The following is a 26,573-nucleotide window of genomic DNA, read 5'->3' as shown; positions in this document are numbered from 1 at the left end:
TGCTGAACTAAAAATTATCCATTTTGGGAAATCAAATTCAATGGTGTCTTTGAAGTTGACATCACAAATATCTACATTACATTAGCAATGGTTAGACAAAACTTCTACCAGATTACTCTGCATTGTTGGCAACTAAATTAAATACACTATTTGAAAAATAAAAATAAAATGGGCCCACTAGGCCCCTTTCTCTTAAAATTTTCTAAAAAAAATACATTGGCCCTTCTTAAAAAGAAAAAATTTGATTCAAATCCATCCATTGTACCTTTACACAGCCTTGGGTTGCACTTGCTCAAAATCAAAAACCTCAAACATGAGGCGCCTTACCTCTGGCTTCCCATATACACAGTAAGCAAGGCCATGAATGGCTTGTTGAACAGCAGTTGTGGCTGGGTTCCTTAGCCTTCGGTTGTGCTCGTATGCATCTTGAACCTGCTCCGAGTAGATGATAAAACGATGGAGATTCTTTTCCCTCAAATATCTACCGCACCACTTGTTGAGGAGAAGACGGCGGTGCCTCTCCTGCACCCACGGTCCAGGCGCATCTAAATGTTTCATGAGCAACTTCTCCGCCATTGCAAGATCCTACAGTCATTACAATCATTATATTAGTTTTGTGGGGAAATAATTTGTGCTTTCATCTCTGCTGTTTTTGCCGACATTTTATCCCAAATAGAGAGTAGGAGAAAATGGGTAGAACCATATTTACACTAATTGCAAGAAGATGGGAAAAAACTGTTACCTGGATCTTTTGGCCAACATATTCTAATCGCTCAAAGCTAAACCGAGGATGCTCAAACTTGTGCTTTGATGGGTGCAAAAAACAAAGCTGTATTTCACATAGAAATAAAACAACACATAAGTAGATAGACCCAGCACAGCTTAACATGTGAGAATTCATAACAGGGCAACTGTTCTAGCAAGTGTGTGCAAAACAGAAGAAGTGTCAGAGGCTAGATGCCAGGGAGCACAAATCCTCAAGAACAGATGAGTGACAATCTGACTTGTTTAATGAGAATATACACTTGAAATATTTGGGAGCATACAGTTCAAGTTTGGACTTGAAATTACATGGCATAGGAAAAAAAACTCAATACATACACAATTTTGACTAGAAGGTTCAAATTCGTGCTCCGCTCCCAAGAGGAAGAGGTGGTTAAATTTGTCAAAAGAAGCTGACTAAAATTAAGGGGACTCCTTTAAGCTATACAAGTACAATAAAGAAATGAATAAACAAATAAAATAACGTACATGTGAGAGGTATGTTGTGCATGCACGTGCATGAAAGAGAGGGGGAGAGAGAGAGAGAGATGCTGACTGTACTAGTAACAGGATTATACTACAATGTTAAACCTCTTCTTAGTGAGCTAATTTATAATGTCATGATGTAATTTCCCTGGTTGCTTAGGTGCTGCTGCTATATATAGTGTCATGCACTTTACAAGACCATGCGACTGGAGCAACTTGAAGTAGTTAGAGCCACTGTAGTGCAGTGTTGAGCCCTCTGTCTGTCAGGCCTATTTTTGAGCACGCTGTCATTAGAAAGAGGGAAAAAGTCAGGTGATACACAAAGAATTACCTGCAACCCAAGTCCAAGTTCAATGTTCCTGGCATCAGTAATTTCTGAAATTCTGTCTGCTACTTCCAAGGGATATCCCAGTGTCTGCATAACAAGGGGTCTGCTTTCATAATCCCAAATATTTCCTCGGAATCGATGCATACCAGGCGGAACACATGCCCTGAAAAGTCTTGGGTGTGCAAAAAGGGCATCTTCTGGAGGCTGTAAGAAAGCCAATATTGACAAAGGAATCTGTCTCAATGTGAGGAGAATAAAATCTATTCGTCTTATTGTAACATTGCAAACAAATGCAACACCCCAATAGTTGATTGTTATGGCTTGACATCATTAGCTTCTTTTGATTCTAAAACGCTTCTCAATTTATACAATAAAATTTTTTAAGTCAATCCCAAAACTGACTCCTAACATTTGGGCATGTGAAGTGAGTGTAGCTGGACAGTAACCGATAAACTCCTTTTTCCTTCAGCAAGTTCTTTAACTTTTGTGGTGTTCCTATAAAAACAAAGATCCTACTAGAACATTCATGTTTTATTTTTACATTTTTTATATAATAATAACATTAAAAATGGAATTTATGAACAAAATAAAACTTACCTTGTAGAAAGCAACATCTTGCCAACCCAGTTTTTTCCCTTCAAATTCCACAGATACATAATCCACATCTTCCAGTTGTCTCCTTAGCTTTGGTTGGCAGTCCTCATCATCAAGGTCCATCCCAAAAACCTCAAAAAGCATGCGATAGACTTCTGGCATACCAAAGCACAAGTATATGGCCCCAAACAAAGCCCAAAATACAGACCTGCACATAAACATATCAGTTTCTGTCCCCACATGTCTGTACATAATGAATATGCATTCACCATCCACATGGATAAGAAATTGTCTGTACTACTAACAAGAAAAGCTCTTGTTTTCAATCTCAATATATTGCCAAAAGTATATCAAAAATACCTCTAACGTTACCTTCAACTTTCAGAACGTATTCTGTTAAATGAAAAGGCTAGATTCTAGAAAGCTAATTCAATACTAAAATACAAATAAACCTTAAAATTGCCTATAACCACCCACTTTCTTCACTCTCTCCATTCTCTCTTCGTGCTTTCTCTCCCCCATTTCTTTTGACAACCCAGACCCTTAGATCAAAACACATGCAACATAGAAGCTAGTGAAGCCACAGGCCAGGAATGATAAAAAAATCTGCGTATAAGATTAATGCTTCATTAAATATTGCAAGGTGAGGGGTTTTGGAGAGAGAGACAGAGAGTCAATATGTTGCAAAATGTTGGAATTCTTTATTATATGAAGGGAACACACAAAACTCATACTATGAACATTCAAATATGAATAAATACAGAATACAGAATGATAAGATCCAAACCATGTACCAATGATCCAAAAGTTGTCACAGCATCAAATCCATTCCACCGAATTTATGTAATTGTGTGTTGTTGCCAAATGACCCATCTTTTATAAAGAGAATGCCATCTTTTGTCAGCCTTTGGTTGTGTTTCACCAATATATACAGCATCTCACAACCACCCTACCTAGCTACATTTCCCCAGATGTTTCCTAATATGTCTGGTCAGCCACACAAAACATCAACCTTCTCTAAGTATAAAAGTATAACACATCAAGGTTTATGCAATATAATGATTACCCTTTCGGAATTGATATTAAAGCAGTAAAAAGAAATTATGACTTGGAAACCAGCTGCCAGAGCACTTGCACAACATTCATCTGGTAGGATGGCCAATAAAAAGGTATACAAGAGAAGCCAGCAGTATTCCAAAAAATTTTCAATATTTTGACAAAACAAAAAAGCTATGGTAGCAAATGTGTTCTCCCAAGCAGTGAATGGGGCTCTTTGGTATCTGCTTTTCAATAGGGAACTACAGCACTAGGAGCATGAAGTTGAGAATCTGCTAGTTGCCCTTGACAAAACCAGAATTAATCCAAATACAGAGGATTCTCATGTGGAAAGCGGGATTCCCAGAAAAGAATTTTCACCTTTTGATCAGCAGAGGTACTGGTGCTACGTTTACTCAGAAAGCTGGCTGGAAAGCTAAGGCTCCCAAGAAGTTTCCCCACCCCCTCTCCCTTTTTTATTTTTTAGCTACTAGAGAGGCAAGTTGGGTAGCTATCTTCCCATGAGACAATCATTGCAGGTGAGATATGGTGATTCTTGATTGGTGTTGCATGTGTGAAAGGTGTAGCAAAAGCTCTAATCACTTGCTGCTCCATAGTCTTGTCACTTGGGAAATTTGGATCGTGCTCAGGAAATTCAATGTATTTTGAGTCATAACCCGTTGCTGCTGTTGGAAATTTTATGGGGGAGTTAGGCATTTTAAGAGGTTGTCAAAACTAGCTCCCCCTTGCATAAATTGGTGTACACGAAAGGAAAGAAACATGAGCTTTTGAAGGAAAAGAGTTTCCCATGCACAAGCTCAAGTATACAGCCATGCACACTTTGTTTTCCTCTTTTACACTAGGCCACAATTCTTGGTTAAATTTTTTGGTTAATTATTGTATGGTTTTTGTTCTCGTTGCTCTATACTTGGGTTAGCACCTCCTTGGTTCCCTTTTCTCAATATTGTCTTTTTTAGTAGTGCTCCATTGATGAAGAGTGAGCTAGTTACTGCAGAAAGGGTAGGGGCAGACCTAAAATACCTTGGAATGAGATAATGAGCAAGGATTTAATAACCTAAAATTGGTTGGAGGGAATTGCCCACGATTGTGTAAATTGATAGAAAAGGATTCATGTAACTGGCCCCTCCTAGTGGGACTTACGAGTTGGTTGCTGCTGTTGTCTTATCTTCCTCATCTAAAAAACAATTTAAACAAATATATAGCATAACACAGCTGTTCTTGGTAGATTGTAGTGCTAGAGAGCATGGACCATCTGCAACATCTGGATAAAAGGTTAATAAAACTATTTTCTTTGCGTGAATCTACAAGGTGCATGCTATTACACAAGTGGGCCATATTCATGAGAGTATGAGATGCAGACTTGTGCATGCCTTTCGAACCCAACTCTAAATAAATAAGTTTAAAAAAGAATTTAAAAAAAAAAAGCAAGTCAGAAGATTTGAATGACAATGGAGGCATGACCTTGAACAAAGGGCTGAAAACTCAAGCGATAATCGAAGCACAACAAACAGATAAAACAGTCAGTAAGCAAATTTGTCAAAACGAACTTCATAAAACTTTTAATCCCATTTATTCAAACCTCCAACAAGAGTTTGCTGAAGGAATGAAATCTCTTGTTTGACACAACCATGACATAGCTTAGGACTTTTGGAGGTAAATTTGGTTGCTCTCTCACCAAATGTTCGCAAGTTTATGCACTGAATCTTGATTTTGCTCATTCCTGATCTGATTCCCTCCATGAATAGCTTGATAATATTTTGATCAACCTGGTTGTTCGATATATCAAATATTTGGTGAATCAGAATGTTCAATTGGAAAGTCAGTTGGTTGCTTACTTTGCAATTTGATTTTCCAAATCTGCATCTTCTCTAAAATCTTCTTGAGGAATAGTTCTTCTCATTTCTTTAAACTGAGAAATGATCAACTTGAGGGGAGAAAACTCCAATTAGAGCAGTTTGTTTAAGCCCTCTGAGAATGACAAATAATTTCAATTCCATAAACGAATCATGAGTGGTGGATTTTCTTGTCAATCTTTTGCAGTAAATCATTAGAGCGCGTACTGATAAATGGCAGAACTTTCTTGTCGGACAATCATATTTGGAACATTGCCTCCCACCCCTCTGTCAACAGTCAAGAACATAATTGAAAAATATGGAGAAAAGCTCAAAATTCTAAGATATTCTCTCTCAATTGGTTCTTTCATCTTCAAATTCCAAAATCTAGCAAATAAGGAATAGATTATGGACAAGAGGTCCCAATTTTTGGGAATCCTCAACTATTCCTTTCTTAACTGGGATCCTTCTGTGGAATTAGAGTCTGTAGATGGAAAAAATTCCAATTTGGATAAAGTTCTACAATATCCCCTTGGCTTACTGGACTACATATAGCCTCAGTTGTATTGCCAATACCATAGGAACTCCGTTGTACTTGGATTCTTATATCAGACAAATGAAAATTTTGTCCTCTGCAAGAATTTGTCTTGGGATTGATTTTCATAATGATTTTCCTGAAACCATTAATATAATGGCTCTTTCTGAAGAAATTATAACCATTGAAGTTGACTATGCCTGGAAGCCATTTAAAGCACACTGTGCTCCCAATTTGGGCATCTTAAGAGAAACTGTTGAGTCCAAGCAAGAATGTGTAGAAAAATCCTACGATTAATCCTCTTTCTGTATCTAATTGTTTTGATTTTCTTGATGAAATGGAGAATACATTGAATGATGAAATAGCAGATGCTGTTTCTGCTGATAGGGTGGATACTGCTGCAGCTGCGATGAATGATGATTCTTAGATAAATGATGAGTCTGTGGCTCTTGGTGATGTGGTAGATGTCATTACTGAGCTGAAGTTAAAGAGGTGATTAGGATGAAAAAATGCTCTCTCTAACAAAACCCCATCTCCTTGTCTTTCTTGCAGAGGTTCACCATGGTGGCGGTAGAAGATGAAAAGAGAGGCTAGCAAATGTTCAGTCCAGATCAAAGGGAAGAAATTTGATCTGAGGTTGAACAAAGTGGGTTGAGGATGTTTCTCTTTTTGTTCTTGCACACAATCTTTCTCGTAATAGGTGGGGGAGGGTGTTCAGTTGTTGCCAAGTGATTTTCCAATGGTTTGTCATCAATTTTTTGGAAGGATGGGTAGAGGATTATAAAGTGCTCATATTGGACACATGACATGCAGCATGGCAATTTGAACAGCGAAGGTACAAGAGTTTTTGGAGCTAGGGCTTGGCTGGAAAGGAAAGAGGTTTTCCCTGTTGTTCCTGGCGGGTCAAAAGCAGGACATACCACATTTTGCGAAAACATTTTGTGCATTGACTAGGGATTTCCTTCCCAGTGCTGGTGGTACATGCAAAGGAAGTCAGTGAGGTAATTATTCGTGGAGCCAGGTTGTGTTGGCAGGAAGAATCAGTTTTATGCATATTGTGGTGGTAATCAAGTGAAGAAACTTGGGCATTCATCGCCAGAAGCCAATAATTCTCATCCAAGGCTTAGCTTCCCATAGCTGAGACAACTATGGTTTCAGTGGGGGCTGCAAGGGTGACAGAGGCGGTTTCCCTCAGGGATGAGAATGCAAAGAAGATTGGGAGGAAGCTCATTTATGTCTCAGATGGGCCAGTCAAAAGAACAGACTCAAAACCAGAATGATGCCAGTTTTGACCTGGGCCACTCTTTGGAAGGGAAGGATGAGCTCGTTCATTTCCCAGTTGGGCCACTTAAGTGAAAACTAATATCCTAACAATGCAGCTTTTGCAATAGCCCATGGTTCTGACCAGAATTTAAGAAAGGGCCACTAGGGGTTCAACTAGTGGCGAGTCTCAGAAGGATTTAAATTGCAATGTTTCTGCTCAATTGTACAAAGGAATCAATGCAAGGAGCAGTATAGTTTACACAAGGTTTCTAATGGTGAGAAGGCCTCTTTTAGGAGAAGATGGTACCGGGCAAGGGTCTCAGGCTGTGCTTTAGAAATATCTCATGTGCCTCCTCTGCTTGAATGTTTGGACTTTGGAGGTGCATCTATTTTTGAGGAAGGGGCTTTGGGTGAGGACTTGGCAGTGAGTAAACAATGTAGGGATAGGACTTTACCCACCTCTGTGAAGAAGGTTAGTGAGAAGGATGACGAAGTTCAAAAGTTGTTGGATAAGATGGGGTTGTGGCAGGCTGATCCTTGAGGGGAATGAAGTCCGGTTGGAAAATGGTGCTAAAAGTAAAGCAAAGAAAGAACAGTGTTGTGCAAAGGGTACACCAATGTGCAGTGGAAACATAAATCGAATCAAAACGTGCAATACAACAATCAAAGATGAACAATACGTAAACAATCAATGACAAAGAGAATAAAGGAAAACAATAAATCAGATGACACAAATAATTTACGTGGTTCGGCAATGTGACTACGTCCACGGGAGCAAGTGACTGATTTTTCACTATCGTATAAATCAAGGGTTACAAAATAATGTTTATATGCTAACTCTATGCGTACAGAAGGCTTAGAAATGATCTAAAGTACTCTTGTAGTGATCCTCGGAGGAAAATCCTCCAAAATCCCCAATCTATTGATCTTCCCAATTCAAATCCTGTAAACATCGCCGAACAATACCATCAACCATCAACGGTTTAATGCTGAGAATGAAGTAACCCGACTGAAACCGTCGACCCAATGTCGACGGTTTCTTCCTGTAGCTCAGCTTCCTTGTTCTCGTTTCACCTTACTTTCCCTGAGCATGTTTTCCACTCAATATGAGCCACATACTCTAACAATCTCCACCTTGGCGAATATTCACCCCTTAAGAGAAATACGAAAACATACCCGCAGCTCCACCTGGGACAGTAGATTAGGACGCTTCCCATCTAGCCCCTAGAGACGTTAATCAAGTCCAAGCAATGCTTGAACTTATCCGTTGTAACAGGCTTTGCAACATATCAGCTGCATTCTCAGACGTATGAACTTTCTCAAGTAGTAGTTCACCAGAAGTAACCAGTTCCCTAATCCTGTAAAACCACACATTTATGTGCTTTGTCCTTGCATGATACATCTAGTTCTTCATCAAATAGATGGCACTCTAACTATCACACTGCAACCGAACTCTACCTTGCTGAATACCCAGCTCCTTGACCAATCCTGTGAGTCACAACGCTTCCTTGGCATCCTCAGTCACTACCATGTACTCCGATTCAATAGTCGATAAAGCAACGGGTGATTGCACCATAGACCTCCAACAAATAGGTCCTCCCACAAGGTGAATACGTACCCGGTGGTAGACCTCTTGCCATTCAAGTCCCTTGCGTAGTCAGCATCCACATAACCTACCATTGACGAATTGCCCTGTTGTCTACTGAACATAATGCCATATCTGGTTGTACCCTTCAAGTATCTGAGAATCCACTTGACTGCATCCCAATGTTGTCGGCTCGGATTCGAAAAGAACTTGTTCACCACACAGACAGCTTGTGCCAACTCCGGTCTTGTGTATACCATGACACATATCAGACACCCCACTGCACTAGCATAGGGGACCTTTGACATATCACGAACGTTATCGTCCGTCTTTGGGCACTGGGCGGTAGATAGCCTAAAATGATTCGCTAACGGTGTACTCACCGGTTTAGCATTAGCCATGCTAAACCTCTCCAACACCTTCTCCACATAGGTGCCCTGAGATAACAACAATCTCCCTGCAACTCTATCCTTGCGAATCTCCATTCCAAGAATCCTCTTGGCTACACCCAAGTCTTTCATGTCAAACTCCTTACTCAACAAAGTCTTCAACTGATTTACCTCAGTCATATTCCTTGTAGCAATCAGCATGTTATCAACATAAAGCAACAAAAATATGAGTGAACCGTCCTCAAGACTCCTCACATAGACGCAGCAATCGTACTCACACCTTATGTAGCCAATACGGATCATGTAGGAGTCAAACCGTTTATACCACTGCCTCAAAAACTACTTTAGCTCGTAAAGTGATTACTTCAATTTACAAACCAAGTGCTCCTGTCTAGGTTGGCAAAACCCTTCTGGCTGTGACATGTAAATCAGCTCCTCCAAATCACCATGGAGGAATGCAATCTTTAGATCTATCTGTGCATGTCGTAATGCGCCACCAATCCCAACACTACCCTAATGGAACTGTATCTGACCATAGAGGAGAATATTTTATCATAATCAACTTCTTTCCTCTTCAAGTAACCCTTTGCTACCAACCGAACCTTGAAATTCTCTCTTTTTTTCTGAAACTGCTTATTTCTTCTCGTACACCCACTTGCATCCTATCACCCTCTTCCCTGCTGTAAGCTTCACCAAATCCCACATTTGGTTCTTATGCAGTGATTTCATCTCCTCCACCATAGTGTCCATCCAACTACTTTTCTCTTGGCTGTGCGCTGCCTCCTGAAATTAAAATGATGTGCGACATCCCGAGAGCAAGGTGCCTCGGGAGGCGAGGGAAATTAAAATGATGTGTGATATTTTTTTGGAAAAATTGGATTTGGAGTCATCACTAACCTATTTTTCCTTAGTGCAGTTAGCACACCTAATTACTACTCAAAAAGTAGTTTCAGTCTACGGATACCAGGATTGGGATTGAGAGTTTGATTATGCTAGAGGAAGGTATTCGCACCCTCTACGCACCCGTTCTACGAACAGTACCTAATTAGTTAAGAATTATCCCCAAATTAAATTTAATAATCTTTTAATTTATTCCTTTTTAAATAAACAAATAAATAAATAAATATACACAATTAATAGAATATAATCAAAACAGAGTGTGATTTAGAAATGTCTAATAAGACCTCCAAAAGAGAGGATCTTGCTAGAAAAACCCCCCTTAGAGCTAATACAAGTGAGGTATAAAATACCTCATTGCCTTTTTTATAATCATAGGGACACACCCACACAAAAATCAAAAAAATATCTTTTTAAAACATTGCTGGATTTATTTTTTTTAAGAATCTTGGAATGAGTTTTTCTAAACATTTTTAACACTTTTCCAAAACTTCTGGGACTTTCCAAAGATTTTATTTTTTTTGTAAAAAGTCATATCAAAATAACCGAGTTTAACTTCCAAACAGTTTAACTTCCAAACATCTAACATGCAAAAGATATTAAACAATAAGGTATTTTATAAACAGTAAAGCATTTCAAAGAACTCAGCAACCATTGGGGTAACATATGTGGAAACAAGAATAAAAAGGAAACAAAGAAAAAAAGGGAAATAATAACCGATGTTGCAAGGCTCCAAATAATAATCCGACTAGTCAGAATAAAGAAGAATGAGTCATAAACAATCTGTTAAAATTTCAGCTCCATCGGACAAGAAATCATCATCCAATCGTTTAGATTAAGTTGACTACGAAGGCACCTCCAATCCTGAAGTTGCTACTGCAACGAGGTTATTGTCAAAGGCACAAAAACAAAGTTGCAAAGCTCCAAATAATAATCCAACCCGATCAAAATTAGTAAGAATGTATTGTTAACAAACTGTTAAAATTTCAGCTCCATCGGATAAGAAATCACCATCCAATCGTCTAGGTCACGTTGACTGCGCAGGCACCTCCAATCCTGAAGCTGCTGCTGTAACGAGGCTGCTGTCCAAGGTACAAAAACAAAGTTGCAAAGCTCCAAATAATAATCCAACCGGTCATAATTAATAAGAATGAGTCATAAACAATCTATTAAAATTTCAGCTCCATCGGATAAGAAATCGTCATCCGATCGTCTAGATCAAGTTGGCTGCGCAGGCACCTCCAATCCTTTCTCTCTCTCCTTGGGAGGTTGTGCTCCCCTTGGTGTGGCCGTGCCTCCTCCTTTTTTCTTTATTTTTCTCCCCTTTCTTTCTCTTCTAACCTCCCTAGGCAACCATGCCTTTCTCCTTTCTTGTGCATGAATGCTCCCTATTTATAGATTTAGGATTTCAATTCAAACTACTTCCTCAATTTGCAGGTCTTTCAATTAATGTAGATTCCTTCAATTTTGAGAAACAAATCATTCAATTTAATTTAATATTCTGGCATATTCCTTTTTATTCCCCTGTATAATGTATTCCCCTATTTCTGTATTCCTATATATTGATGCAATAAATATGAGGAATTAATTTTTCAACAATTGCTTTTAGGGGATCCGATTGCAAAAAAGGGTGAACTTAATTCCAGGAAACAAATGGACTCAATTTTAAAATAAAATGACTCAATTTTAAAACAAGAGGACTCCATTTCAAAAGGACTCAATGAAAATGACTCAATTTTAAAATAAAAATGACTCAATAAAAAGAATTGCGACAATAAAAAATGTAAAAATAAAAGAACTCAATTGAAAGAATGTGAAGTAAGATGACTTATTTACAGGGACTCAATTTTAAAATGACAGGGACTTAATTTCAACATAAGAAGGACTCAATTTCAGGGATTTCAATAACAGGGGTTTAATTTCAAAGGGCTCAATTACAGGGACTTAACTCCAAGGTAACAGGGATTTGATTTTAAACAAGGACTTAATTTCAAAATAAACTCAATTTTGAATCACAATGACTCAATCAAGTGAATTTAATAATAGGACTCAATAAAAAGGTTTTCAAAAGGACTCAATTGGATTTTTCAAAAAGAATCCTTAAATTTTCAAAATACCAAGTCGACCCTTTCATACATAAATTACCATGTTATTATGAAGGGTCCCCTCACTGAAAGGAAAAGAGAGGCTCGGTTAAAATTGGTGTGTAACCATTTTCGGAATGATCCCATCCAAGTTAACCGTTTTCTAAACGGTCCCATCCAAGTTGATCACTTTCGGAATGATCTCATCCAAGTTGACCATTTTCGAAATGGTCCCATCCAAGTTGACTATTTTCGGAATAGTCTCATCTAAGTTGACCGTTTTCGACACGATCCCATCCAAGTTGACCATTTTCAAAATGGTCACATCCAAGTTGGCCGTTTTCATAATGGTCCCATCTAAGTTGACCGTTTTCAGAATAGTCTCATCCAAGTTGACCATTTTTGGAATTGTCTCATCCAAGTTAACCGTTTTCGAAATGGTCCCATCCAAGTTGACCGTTTCGGAATGGTTCCATACAAGTTGATCATTTTCGGAATGATCTCATCCAAGTTGACCGTTTTCAGAATGGTCCCATCCAAGTTGACTATTTTCATAAGAGTCTCATCCAAGTTGACCATTTTCGGAACAGTTTCGAAATAGTGTCATCCAAGTTGACCATTTTTAGAATGGTCCCATCCAAGTTAACCGTTTTCGAAACAGTCTCATCCAAGTTGACTATTTTCGGAACGGTCCCATCCAAATTGACTATTTTCTAAATAGTGTCATCCAAGTTGACCATTTTCAGAATGGTCCCATCCAAGTTGACCGTTTTCGAAACAGTCTCGTCCAAGTTGATCATTTTCAAAATGATCTCATCCAAGTCAACCATTTTCGAAATGGTCCCTTTTTAAAAAAACAATGAAGATAATCTCGATTATCGGAACATTACGCTTCTTGAATTCAAAATATCACTCTCGAGTCATTTTGACTATCTCGTTCATCCGAGTAGTCATCTTCCAAATAAAAATGCTCAGGCTCTCAGGTCAAGTACTCGAGTAGTCATCTTCCAATCAGAAAATGCTCTGGCTAACTCAGAGGCATGGGACAATTCCGAAAATGGTCAACTTGAATGAGACTATTCCGAATTAGATGGGACCGTTCCGAAAATGGTCAATTTGAATAGGACTACTCCGAAAATAGTCAAATTGGATGGAACCATTCCGAAATGGTAAACTTGGATAGGACTGTTCCGAAAACGGTCAACTTAGATGGGATCGTTTCGACAATAGTCAACTTGGATAGGACCATTCCAAAATTGGTTAACTTGGAAGGGACCATTCCAAAAATGATAAACTTGGATGAGATCATTCTGAAAACAATCAACTTAGATGGGACCATTCCGAAAACGATCAACTTGGATGGGACCGTTTCAAAAATGGTCAACTTGAATGGGACCATTCCAAAAACGGTCAACTTGGATGGGACCATTCCGAAAATGGTCAACTTGGATGGGACTGTTCCAAAAACGGTCAACTTGGATGAGACTATTCCGAAAATAGTCAACTTGGATGGGACCATTCCGAACATGGTCAACTTCGATGAGATCATTCCGAAAATGATTAACTTAGATGGGACCGTTCCGAAAACAGTCAACCTGAATGGGACCATTCTGAAAATGGTCACACCTCAATTTTAATCGAACCTCTATTTTCCTTTCGATGAGGGGACCCTTTGTAATAACATGGTAATTTACGTAAGAAGGGGTCGAGTTGGTATACCGGAAATTTAAGGATCCATTTTGAAAAGTCCAATTAAGTCCTTTTGAAAGCCTTTTTTATTGAGTCATGTTATTAAATCCGCTTTATTGAGTCATTGGGATTTAAAATTGAGCCTTTTTTATTTTGAAATTAAGTCCTTGTTTAAAATCAAGTCCATGTTACCTTGGAGTTAAGTCCCTATCATTGAGTTCTTTGAAATTAAACTTCTATTATTGAAATCCCTGAAATTAAGTCATTCAAATGTTGAAATTAAGTCCCTGTTATTTTAAAATTGAATCCCTGTAATTGAGTCATCTTATTTCAAAGTCTTTCAATTGAGTCATTTTGTTTTTACATTTTTTATTCTTGCAATTCTTTTTATTGAGTCCTTTTTATTTTAAAACCAAATCCTTTTCATTGAGTCCTTTCAAAATGGAGTCCTCTTGTTTTAAAATTGAGTCCCTTTTAAAATTGAGTTCATTTGTTTCCTAGAATTAAGTTCACCCCTTTTGGCAACCGGGTCCCCTAAAAGCAATTCTTGAAAAATCAATTCCTCGTATTTATTGCATCAATATACAGGAATACAGATACAGAGGAATACATTGTAGAGGGGAATAAAAGGGAATATACTAGAATATTAAATTAAATTGAATGATTTGTTTCTCAAAATTGAAGGAATCTGCATTAATTGAAAGATCTACAAATTGAAGAAGTAATTTGAACTGAAACCCCAAATCTATAAATAGGGAGCATTCATGTACAAAAAAGGAGGAAGGCACGGCTGCCTAGGGAGGTTAGAAGAGAAAGAAAGAGAAGAGAAAAATAAAGAAAAAAGGGGGAGGCATGGCCACACCAAGGGGAGCACGGTCTCCCAAGGAGGGAAAGAGAAAGGATTGGAGGTGCCTACGTAGCCAACTTGATCTAGACGATTGGATGGTGTTTCTTGTCCGATGGAACTGAAATTTTAACAGGTTGTTTATGACTCCTTATTAATTCTAACCGGTTGGATTATTATTTGGAGCTTTGAAACTTTGTTTTTGTTCCTTGGACAACAGCCTCGTTGCAGCAGCAGCTTCAGGATTGGAGGTGCCTGCACAATCAACTTGACCTAGACGAATGGATAGCGATTTCTCATCCGATTAAGCTGAAATTTTAACAGGTTGTTTATAATACATTCTTATTAATTCTAACCAGTTGTATTATTATTTGGAACTTTGCAACTTTATTTTTGTGCTTTGGATAGCAGTCTCGTTGCAGCAGCAGCTTCAGGATTGGAGGTGCCTACACACTCAACTTAATCCAGACGATCGGATGACGATTTCTTATCTAATGGAGCTGAAATTTTAACAAATTGTTTATGACTCATTCTTCTTAATTTTGACTGGTTGGATTATTATTTGGAACCTTACAACGTTGGTTATTATTTCCCTTTCTTCTTGTTTCCTTTTTATTCTTGTTTCCACATATGTTATCCCAATGGTTGTTGAGTTCTTTGAAATGTCATATTGTTTATGAAATACGTCATTGTTTAATATCCTTTGCATGTTAGATGTTTGAAAGTTAAACTCGGTTATTTTGATATGGCATTTTACAAAAAAATAAAATAAAATAAAATCTTTGGAAAGTCTCAGAAGTTTTGGAAAAGTGTTAAAAATGTTCAAAAAAAATTCTACCAAGATTCTTAAAAAAACAAATCCGAGAACGTTTTAAAAAGACACTTTTTTTATTTTTGTGTGGGTGTGTCCCTATGATTAGAAAAAGGGTAATGAGGTATTTTACGCCTCACCTGTATTAGCTCTGAGTGGGTTTTTCTAATAAGATCCCCTCCTTTGGAAGTCTTATTAGACATTCCTAAATCACACCTTGTTTTGGTTATATTCTATTAATTGTGTATACTTATTCATTTATTTGTTTATTTAAAAATGATTAAATTAAAATATTATTAAATTCAATTTGGAGATTAGGTACCATTCGTAGAACGGGTGCTTAGGGGGTGCGAATACCTTCTCCTAGCATAACCAAACTCACAATGCCAATCCTGATATCCGCAAAGGGAAACTACTTTTTGAGTAGTAATTCGGTGTTCTAACCGCACTAAGGAAAAATAGGTTAGTAACGACTCCAAATCCAATTTTTCCAAAAAAATACCACAGATCATTTTAATTTCCCTACTAGTGATAAGTGCATAAGACACCAAATCATCAAAATCGTACCTGGGCGGTGGCCGGATAGTGCGTCTTAGTCTATCTATGACTATACTGCGATGCTGCTGCTAGTCTCTCAAGCTAGAACTCCCTGCATCCTGACCATTGTCATCTCCACTTTGCGTCTCTAACTCCACCTGCACCATACGCTTATTGTTGCTGCTGTTTTTTGACACTTGTTTCTCTTCTTTTTCTTAAGTACGCTGCAATATGACTTTCTCATTGAAAACCACGTCTCTACTTATCACCACTTTGTTTGCCACCGGATCCCACAACTTGAACCCTTTCACCCCTTTATGATATCCCAGAAAGATGCACCGTATAGTCTTCGCCTCAAACTTTGATCTCTCCTCACTAGAAATATGCGCATAGGCTGGACACCCAAATACTCTCAAACCAAAGTAGTCTACCTCGTTACATGTCCACACTCCTCAACAACTTTCCCATCTTGTGATGCCCTTGGTGATCTGTTAACCAAGAAACAAGTCATACTCACCACCTCGGCCCAAAAATTCTTAGTGAGCCCAGCATTCAACCAGAGACATCGAGCCCTTTCAACTAGGGTTCGGTTCATCCTTTCCGCCACACCAATTTGTTGTCGTGTCTTGCTTACTGTAAAATGTCTCCTTATGCCATGCTGCTCACACAACTCTCTAAAACTCAAATTTGTGTACTCAATGTCATTGTCTGACCTAAGACACTTAATCTTTCTCTCAATCTGATTTTCCACCTCAGCTTTCCACAATTTAAACTTGGCAAACGTCTCTGACTTGTACCACATGAAGTATACCCAGACCTTTGTGAGTAATCATCAATGAAACTCACGAAGTACATATGTCCTCGTGATGCTACTCTCATTGACTCTCAAACATCTGAATGAATGTAATCGAGGATTCCCTCTGTCTTGTGCATGGCTACCATGAACTGGACCCTATTTTATTTCCCAAGCACACAGTACTTACAGAAATCCAGCTTGCATGTTTTGACCCCCTTCAAAAGATTTCTCTTGTGAAACTCCTTCATTCCACGCCCACCCATATGCCCTAACCGTATATGCCACAAGACAGTGCTATCTGACTCAGACTCTGCAACTGCAACTCCACTTACAACTTTAGTACCCATCAGTGTATAGATATTCCCCGATACTTTCTGCCTCTTTATCACAGACAGAACACCTTTGCTCACCTTCATTACCCCACTTTAACTTGTAGCTAAACTCGTTACAATCTAAAGTGCCTAACGAAATCAAATTCTTCCTTAACTCCGGTATATGCCTGACATCACATAATGTCCTCACCACACTATCATACATCTTGATTCTAATGTTCCCCATTCCGACAACTTTGCATGAAGCATCGTTTCCCATCAGAACAAAACCAGAATTCACCAATCTGTAAGTGGTGAAACAACCCTATGTTGGGCGTCATATGATAAGAGCACGCCGAATCTAAGATCCATGAACCTATGAGACCATCTGAACCAGATGAAACTGAGAGCATATTACCATCACCGCTCCTCTCCTTCCACTACATTCGCTATGTTTTATGAATCTTCTTTATTTTCAGCATTTCCCTTATTCCTCTCTAAACAATCCGGTTTTATGTGCCCCTTTTTCCCGCACTTAAAACATTGTATGTCCTTCCTCTTCCTAGAATTGGACCGAGCGTTATTGTTACTCGATCCACCCCGAAACTTGCTTCTCCCACGATCTTGATTACCTTTCACCACAAGCCCTTCACCTTAAGAATTATCATCGATGGCCTTCTTCCTCTGATGAAAACCCAACAGGGCACTCGTGATATCCTCCAACTCTAGAGTTTTTTCCCCTCATGTCAAAGTCGTAACCAGATTCTCATACGTAAGAGACGTAGGTAGGAAATCCAACAGTATTAACGCTTCGTTTTCGTCCTCGAACTTCACATCAACCCGCTTCCGATCGCTGATGATCTGATTGAATACGTTGATGTGTTAATTCAAATCCGAACCCTCTGCCATTTTAAACTCATACAGTTTTTGCTTAAAATACATCTTGTTCGTCAATGACTTGGACATGTATCGATTCTCCAGTTTCAACCAAACTATCGCCATCGGTCAGACAAAGCTTGATAGTAGCCACAACTTTCACTTCCAACTCTTTCCAACTCACGTTGTCCAAGCCTTCTGGCTGTTTTCCATATAGTGCCTTCACCATACCTTGCTGCACCAATAAGTCTTTAACCCTCCTCTGTCAAAGTACGAAATTTCCCATTCCATCGAACTTAACAACATTGAACTTCACTGAAGAAATCTCAGCCATTGCAACCAATAGCTCTAAATCTCTAATAACAATTTGTTGTGCAAAGAGTACACTAATGCGCAACAGAAACACAAATCAAATCGGAACGTGTAATGCAGCAATCAATGATGAACAATATGTAAACAATCAATCACAAAGAGAATAAAGGAAAGCAATAAATTACACGACATAAAGAATTTACATGGTTCAGCAATGTGCCTACGTCCACGAGAGCAAACGGCTGATTTTTCACCATCGCATAAATCAAGGGTTACAAAATAATGTTTATATACAAAAGACTTAGAAATTATCTAAAGTACTCTTGTAGCGATCCCCAGAGGAAAATCCTCTGAAATCCCCAATCTACTAATCTTCCCGATTCAAATCCCATAAACAGTGCCGAACAATACCGTCGACGGTTTCAGCAAATCGTTGACATTTTAATATTGGGAATGAAGTAACCTGACTAAAATCGTCAACCAAACCATCGACGGTTTCTTCCTGCAGCTCAACTTCCTTGTTCTTGCTTCACCTTGCTTTCCTTGAGTATGTTTTCCACTTAATATAAGCCACATACTCCAACAAACAGTGTGAATCATCAAATTTGCAGAGCTCTATCAACTACGATGGGAAGGGTTGGTTTCTTATTTAGAGCTTGTTAGGATTTGTTTTCTTTTCTTTCCTCTTCCTTTTTTTTCCCCCTTTATTGTTTTGAGGATCTCCTGTCCTCCCCTAAGTAATAATTTCTTTTTCTTTTGTTTTTATTCAAAATGAAATTCATTAATATAGATGGGAGAAAATTACAAAGGAGGAAAAGATATCATCCTAAAGACAAAAATAAGCAAAGAAACAAAAATAATTACATCAAAGCCCCTTTCCACTCCCTCTGAATATCTGAAAACAATATTCCTTGAAAGAAACTAAAAGAGTGAGTCGAAAAAGAAGCAGTGAATGTAATTCTATCTGAAGAAAATGCAAGAAATTTGTTTTTCCATTGAAAATCCTTGCATTCCTTTCAGTTCACAAGGACCAAAAAATGCCAAAACTAAAAATCTCCATAAAGCTATTCACCTCTTATTCCTCCCAAAGTCTTTGTAACACACTATCACAAAACATCAACAATTTGGGGGAGTACCAAAGCCTCATCAAAAATTGAGAAAAGGAAAATCCAAAGTTGCCTAACCACCCAACGATGGAGAAACAAATGATTACTGGTCTTGCTTGCTTCCAAAGACATGATACAAATATCCCTACTTATGGCCTTGTAAGATCTCCTTGTTGTAGCAAACCATTAGTATAAAGTCTATTACGAGCTAGAGTCCACATAAAAGCCCTGATCTTAAAGGAACTTTAGCCTTCCAAATGACATGGTTCAAAGATACATAAGGGGGGCACAGCCTTTTCAACAACTGGGAAAGAAAAGATTTTGTGGAAAATATACCTGAAGAATTCCCAATTTAGATCCTCAAATCACCACCCACTCAAAGAAAACAAAAGAATCCAGCACTTGCAACAACATAGTCAAATCCTCAATCTCTCTCTAATTGAGATTTCTTAAAAAACTGAAATACCAAGAAAGAGAGTTCCCCTCAAGAATAAAAAGCATTAATTAAGGCATTATTCAAGAGAGACAATCTGAAAAGACAAGGGACCTAAGATTCTGATGAAACCTCAACCACCCAAACATCTTCCCAAAACTGAATATGATTCCATTCCCAAAACAATAACAGGTAAAAGGATCGAAGAAATGAGCTACCAGAGAAAAAAATTTCCAAGGGCTAGCATAAGAAACATTGTCACCACCCCTAGTATCCCACTTGTCCCTATGCAATCCATACTTACAATTTCTATCTTCTCTTTCTTAATATATTTCTTCTGCTATAAATAATAATAATAATAATGAGGTGACTACTACACTTGATGATGTGGCGGTTGCTAATGCTACTACACCCTTAGGTAATAGTAGTCTAAAAATCAGTGACAAAGGAAAATAGCAAAGACCCAGTTAGTTTTGGAAAATAGTTTTCATTTTCCATTTTAGTTTTCCAACAAATTACAAAAAGAAAAAAAAAAAGTTGGCTAATTTTCATTTTTTTACAACATTTGTATGAAATAAATGAATAAAAATAAACATTTTGTACACTATTTTCTTGTGAAAATATTCTTATTTTTCATTTCTAATTTTTCAAATAATTACAAAAATGCCACCTTGTTTTCCAATTTTCCAAATTTATTAAAAAAAAAAAAAGTTGGAAAACATCTTTTCATTCTTTTTTCTAGATTTTCAACTCTTATTTTGCATATGGGGGCATGGGATTTGGATCTTGGACTTTAATTTGTGTGATTATGTATAGAATTTCTTTTTAAATCACACAAATCCAAATTCAAGCCCCAAAATCCATGATTCCAAATATTACCTTATATAAAATTTGGAAGATTGGAAAACAAGTTGTCTATTTTGTGATTATCTTAAAATCTAGAAATAAAAAATTGTTTTGCACATTTAAAAAACTCTTTATTTTCAACCTTTTTTAGTACAAATCTTCAAAAATTAAAAAATAAGCTAAAATTTTTATAATTCTTTAGAAAACTAAAAATTGAAAAATGGAGAATGTTTTCCAAAACTAAACGGACTCCAAATTTCTGTCTGTAATTCTGTTGGGTTTGCTCTTCCAATACTGATATAAATATCTCACCTGACAAAGCACTTGGTACTCCTAAGGCCATTTCTAAAGGCAAGCATCCTGATAAGATTGCAGATAAATAAACTGCCATGAATAATAATCATAACTCTGGGTTAAAAAAGGGAAAAAGAAAGGTCCAAAAAGTTAAAGCTAAGCTAGGAGAAATAAAAAACGCTGCAATTTCTCAATGATGAAGCTTCATATTGCTTGTTGTAATATTAGAGGGCTAATGACCTCATTAAGAAGAAAGGGGTAAGGAGGCTTATTAATGATTCTTCTCTCATTATGGCTGGAATTCTTGAGACTAAAGTTAAGCAGGCTAATTTATCTAAAGTTACATATGTGATGCAAAAAGAGTGGGTTTTTCTTGACAACTATAGCGTTAATGCTCAGTTGGGTAGAATTTGGGTTGGTATGCCCATTTGTTGGTCAAACTTTGTTATGCCTCCAATAATATTCAAGAGAGGAAAAGTTTTTCAAAAGACCTGCTCAATTTCTCAAGAAGTCTTAATGGCTTTCTTTGGATGGTCCTCGGGGATTTTAATACTGTGAGAAGCCACTCTGAAAGTAATTGCCTTATTTCAGGGGGTTGAGGATTTTCAAGATTTTCTGCTTTCTTCTGAGTTAGACAATTTTCCTCTCTCTGGGCCCACTTTACTTGGTCTAGAAAAGGAGAGGATGGGTTCATCTCAAGGAAGCTGCACAGGTTTCTTCACAAATAGGGAATCAACAGTTACCTTCTTTCAGTGTTGAACTTCTCTGTCCTGAAATTTCAGACCATTGCCTAGCTCTAGCTAGACTTGCTTCCAATCTCCTTTTGTGAATTCTAACAGTCCTTTCAAAATTTTGGATTGCTGGACCTTATTTTTTAGAGATTGTCATCATCTAGTGAGGAAGCTAGTTGGTTAAGAAATATTTTTGAGAAAAATCAATACAACCTTGTCACAGCACTGCTGCAACTAGTAGAGTGAATAACCATTATTATAACGATAAATCTAGATCCATAAGAAGAAAACAAAGTACTGTGAGATCTTATTTAAGTAGTGGCATCATTAATGTTATATAAGATACTATGAGAATGTTGTAAATCCATTAACTAAGGCCTTAGCAAGAGAAAGGGTCTGGACTACATTGAGGTGGATGGGGTAAAAGCCTATAAAATCATGAACAACATACAAGGATACCCAATCCAAGGACCAAAGATCCTATAATTAAGTTCAATGGAAAGAACGAACCAAATGGTGGTTGTAAGAAATGCATTATGATGTAAGTACATTTATCTTAACGTGAGAGGTCGAGTTTTTTAAAACTCTTAATGAAAAATTGTATCTCTGAGAATTTAGCTTATTCATGAAACTAGGATTAGCTCATGTCAACACCTAGATTATTATTTGAGTCACTGATTCATGAATTTCATAAATTCATAATATTAATTCATTGAGTGTACTTTGAACTTATATATGTATCCATTCATTTTAAATACATCTTATATTTATTAAGTTCATGTATTATGAAGAGTCATTTGTGCCTATAAATAGACCCTTAGGCATTGGCACCTCAAATCATATATCTTGTGTCAACACCTAGTAAAGCTCATGTCAACACCTAGATTATTATTTGAGTCACTGATTCATGAATTTCATAAATTCATAATATTAATTCATTGAGTGTACTTTGAACTTATATACGTATCCATTCATTTTAAATACATCTTATATTTATTAAGTTCATGTATTATGAAGGGTCATTTGTGCCTTAAATAGACCCTTAGGCATTGGCACCTCAAATCATATATCTTGTGGATCAAAATGGAAGGAAGCTCTCTTCTTTTGAGGAAACTAAGGTTGAACTCTTGGATTTCTAATCATACCCCTTAAGGGTACTTCTAACAAGGATGTAGGGGAACATTCTTGCTTCTGAATCTTTTCTTTGGGTAAATTAGGTTCATTTTTATAAGCTAAGGGGCAGGAGTATATGGACCATTAAGCCTCCTTCAATATGTACTTGGACTTGGAGAAGGGCACTGAAAGCTAAATAAACAGTAAGTTAGTTCATTCTTGTAAGCTAAGGAACAGGAGTATATGGGCCAATAAGACTCCTCCTATATGTACTTGGACTTGGAGAAGGGCATTGAAAGCTAGACAAATAGTTTACTCATCCTTTAAGCATCATATTGGAAATGTTACTCCTCATTTTTTCTATGACAGCTAACACCTCATAGCCCTCTTGCACACTATGGCTCTAATTTTTATTCAAATTTGGCCTAACAGATTTATCTAAACTCTGTTATAGTTTCTGAAAGTGCTTGGGCTTGGCTGAGGAGGCTGTCCAGAAATGTTATTTGCTATTAAAGAAATACTGCTCTTCTTCTAATTCATCTACCAATGATAAAGTTACATGGACCTTGAATTCTGCTGGCATCTTTTTAAAAGAAGGCGCCGCCGCCAGGGGGGGGGGGGGGAGAGGAGGGCAAGGTGGCAAATTGACTTCTCCTCTTGCACTGTTTGTCACAGTAATTCTAAAGGCAGGGACCATCACTTCTTTGACTAGCACAGTGAAAATCATAAAAAAAACAAAAGGTGGAACAGTCTTTGGGTAATAATAACTCTTCTTGCTGGAGGGAGGAATTTTGCAGACTATCTAACCTGGGCTCTAATCCTTCTGCTGTTATTTGCAGACTTTCCCAAGCTGCTAATGTTTTCATAGCTGAAAAGCAAGAAACTCTCTCCTTTACGATTAAGAGTTTGTTGTTGATAATGTAATGGAACATCCTCTTTGCCGTCAATAGTAGATGTAAGGCTTTTGACAGATTCATTTTTTGCTTCTTAATCTTTTTTTCTTTTTGAGGTGCCTCTATACAACACTCCCCAAAGGGGCGATGCTCATAACACCACCCCACAGTATATACAGAAACAACAGCCACAAAGAACATCCCCAAAGGCCACACATTGACCATCGAGGGGATTCAAATCCCCGTCTCCGCTATGGAATACAGGGATATGAACCATCAGATATAAGGTTTGGTTCTTTTGCTTCTTAATTTGCTGTTTGTTTTTCCTATACTTCGCTAAGCCTCTTTTTGCCATTTTTATACTTTCCTCATGCTTAATGTTATAACATATTCCTCTGAAGAAAAAAAAATACTATGACAAATCTTGCTATTTCCAGCTTCAAATAAATTTTATATTCAGTTTAAATATAATCAGCTACTGACATAAATTTTCTAGCGTAGGGAGCACACCATAGAACCCAAAAAAGTACAAAGCTTGAAAACTGCGATAATGCATTATGTCCATTAAAGCTAAGAACATCAAATTCCCATTGAAGAAAATAAGAATACTTACTTTACAGGGGGCTCACGCTCCTTCCGAACCACCTTATCCATGTCGTCGTATGGAAATATCAAATGCTGCAAGCTAGCAGCTTTGATCCATTTAGGGAGGTGCCGCTTCCCAATGAATGCATATACCCTCTCCCTCATGGGACCCGGCGACTCTCTCGGATATCTCTGCAAAAGATACTCAGCAAACGCCAATTCAAGCACATACTGCCCCAAAAAACCCAACCTCGTATGCCCCGATCTCACGTGCCGCGCTTTCGACCTTACACAGGTGGGGGGCTGAAATGCCAGGTACAACAAAGTATCAAATTGCTTGGCCGGATTATCGTCCCCGTACTGGTCTGATGGTTCAAGGGGGTACCCCAGAGCTTGCTTGGCTTCAAGAAGATATTCGTCCATCCAAGCTCTGTCAGCATTGTTGAGGCGCGATGATGGTAAGCAAGAACTCAATAAAGGGAAAGATTTGAGGGATAGTTGTGGGCTGTTGAGGAATCTCTGGGCCAATCTCTCATTATCTAACGGGGGCTTTAGTATGAAGGTCCTCGGCGGAACTTTTTTCTTCGGTGAAACGACTTTTTTACGCTCTGCGAGCTCTTTGAGGAGTCTCTGAGGGCTACTTCGTGGGAGTTCTTGGGGGTCTACAGTGACAGCGAGAATTCGAAATTTTGGGGAACTTGGGTTTCTGATCTTACGGTTTTTGAGGTGAATTCGGAGTTGAAATGGAGAGAAGGAGAACGAGAAGGAAAGATCATGTGTGGGGGAAGCGCATGGTTGTTGGAAGTGTTTGAAGGTAGAAGAGAAGTCCATGGATTGAGAGCAAAACATTGAAGAGGTTTTGCGTTAGAGACAGGGAGATGGCATTAAGAAACCTGGCTACAAGAAATGTGTACTCTGGGTTTGTGCATTGATTTGGCGGCCACTCATGGAGGGTTTTTGCAGGGCTTTAGTTTCAGAAGGTATATGAATGGATAAGGTATTGTGCGATTATAGCAGACGCCGACCGCGCGAGCTACAGCCTTCAGATATATTGGCGAGGTATATAAACGTCTCGGGCACGGGCAAGGATTTTTTAGGACCCGTTTGGTTATTAAAAATGCATTTATTTAGTTATTCTTACAAAATTAGTTCTAGCATTATATCCTAGAAACGCCACTGAAGAAATTCTATTTTGAGGACACAAATAAAAGATGTTTTTCTCCTGCTCAATCTGTTTTTTAAAACACACACACACACACACACACTCACACTCACACTCACGTGTATAAAACAACCCGAGATATCTTTATGCATTCTCAAGTAACAATTTCTTGATTTATATACACTTTTAATCATTTCTAAGTGAAGGCTAAATTCTTTGTACTAAATTAATTATTATTATTATTATTATTATTTTGAAAAAAAATATATCATTGACATTAGAGATCATTCCTGGTTAAGGGCAAAAAGTTGTGGTTATGAGGAGGATATTTGACAAAATCCTTAGAAGTTGCAATAACAAATTTAGCTACATAATTAGTAAGGGAATTAACCTCCATATTAACGAACTTAAAATGACAAATAGAAGTTTTTTTTACAAAGGCTCCAAATGTCAAAAAGCATACAATGGAGTTCCAAGAGAAGCATCTTTCTTTGAAAACTCCACCGGTCATCAAAATGCTCCAGCTTTGTTTGTAATGGTGAGCTAAACCATATTTTTAGATACAAAGAACAATGAAAGAAAAGGTGATTAATATCTTCAAAAGCTTAGCAAAATAGAGGGCAACTTGTCTCTTCAGCAATTTTCAAAACATGATACTTGAGAAGATTCATCTTTACAGCTTCTAGAAAGGAAAAAAAAAATCTTGAATTTTAGCCTACATTTTAACTTCAAAATTCCAATTAATCATTTCTTTTGAAAAAGGAAAATTGTAGATCCCTATTGAAATGCCAATCAAGGAGCTTGTCAAGGCTCAAAAGAAGATAGTATGCAAATTTAACTAAGAAAAGGTCATTCTTTGTTGAGGTCCTAATCCATTTGACCTCAAATGATGAGAGTAGAATAAAAATTTTATCCATAAGTCTACACGCATTAGGAGGAAAAAGAAATAAAATGAAATGTTTATTCCAAGCTAAAGGGTTAAAGGACCATAAATCCTTAACCAAGATTGAATTAACACCCAATAGGTTGCAAAGGCTTCTAGGTGACAAACCAAGAATCAATGTTTCCTTCCAAGGGGAAAAATTACCATCTCTCGCAATATGCAAAAATTTTCCATAACATGTGTAATGCCCCGACCTGACACGTGGGCCTGGAGTGCTACTTTAATGACGTATGTATACCTAATACCATCTCATAACAATAAACATGCAGCGGAAGTAATGAAACAATCTCTAAACATACATTACCAGAGTTCTAAGTTCTTTCATACATATTGGTTTCCTAACATCCATAGTACAATCCAACACAACAAGGATAACTAGTTCGGTCCATATGACCATTGTACAAGCCCGGAGGCATACAACATAACTACTCACATCTGAGTTCTTGTAGACACTCATAAAAAGAAACTATACTAATCTCC

The 26,573-nt window shown here is 37.7% G+C and overlaps 1 protein-coding gene across 1 annotated transcript; it reads right to left on the bottom strand.

Annotated features, from left to right (window-relative positions):
* On the bottom strand, positions 1-25,090 carry LOC131152647 (ribonuclease III domain-containing protein RNC1, chloroplastic). The gene is made up of 5 exons (XM_058104431.1): positions 24,017-25,090; positions 2,174-2,378; positions 1,580-1,780; positions 743-829; positions 1-585 (listed from the first exon to the last, which is right to left on the bottom strand). The coding sequence occupies exons 1-5, from the start codon at positions 24,835-24,837 to the stop codon at positions 268-270; spliced, it is 1,632 nt and encodes a 543-aa protein (XP_057960414.1). The 5' UTR covers positions 24,838-25,090; the 3' UTR covers positions 1-267.
* Positions 25,091-26,573: the final 1,483 nt, after the last annotated feature.

The sequence above is a fragment of the Malania oleifera genome, chromosome 1, assembly GCF_029873635.1.
Source record: "Malania oleifera isolate guangnan ecotype guangnan chromosome 1, ASM2987363v1, whole genome shotgun sequence".
NCBI lineage: Eukaryota > Viridiplantae > Streptophyta > Magnoliopsida > Santalales > Ximeniaceae > Malania > Malania oleifera.
This window is presented reverse-complemented; position numbering and strand designations above follow the sequence as displayed.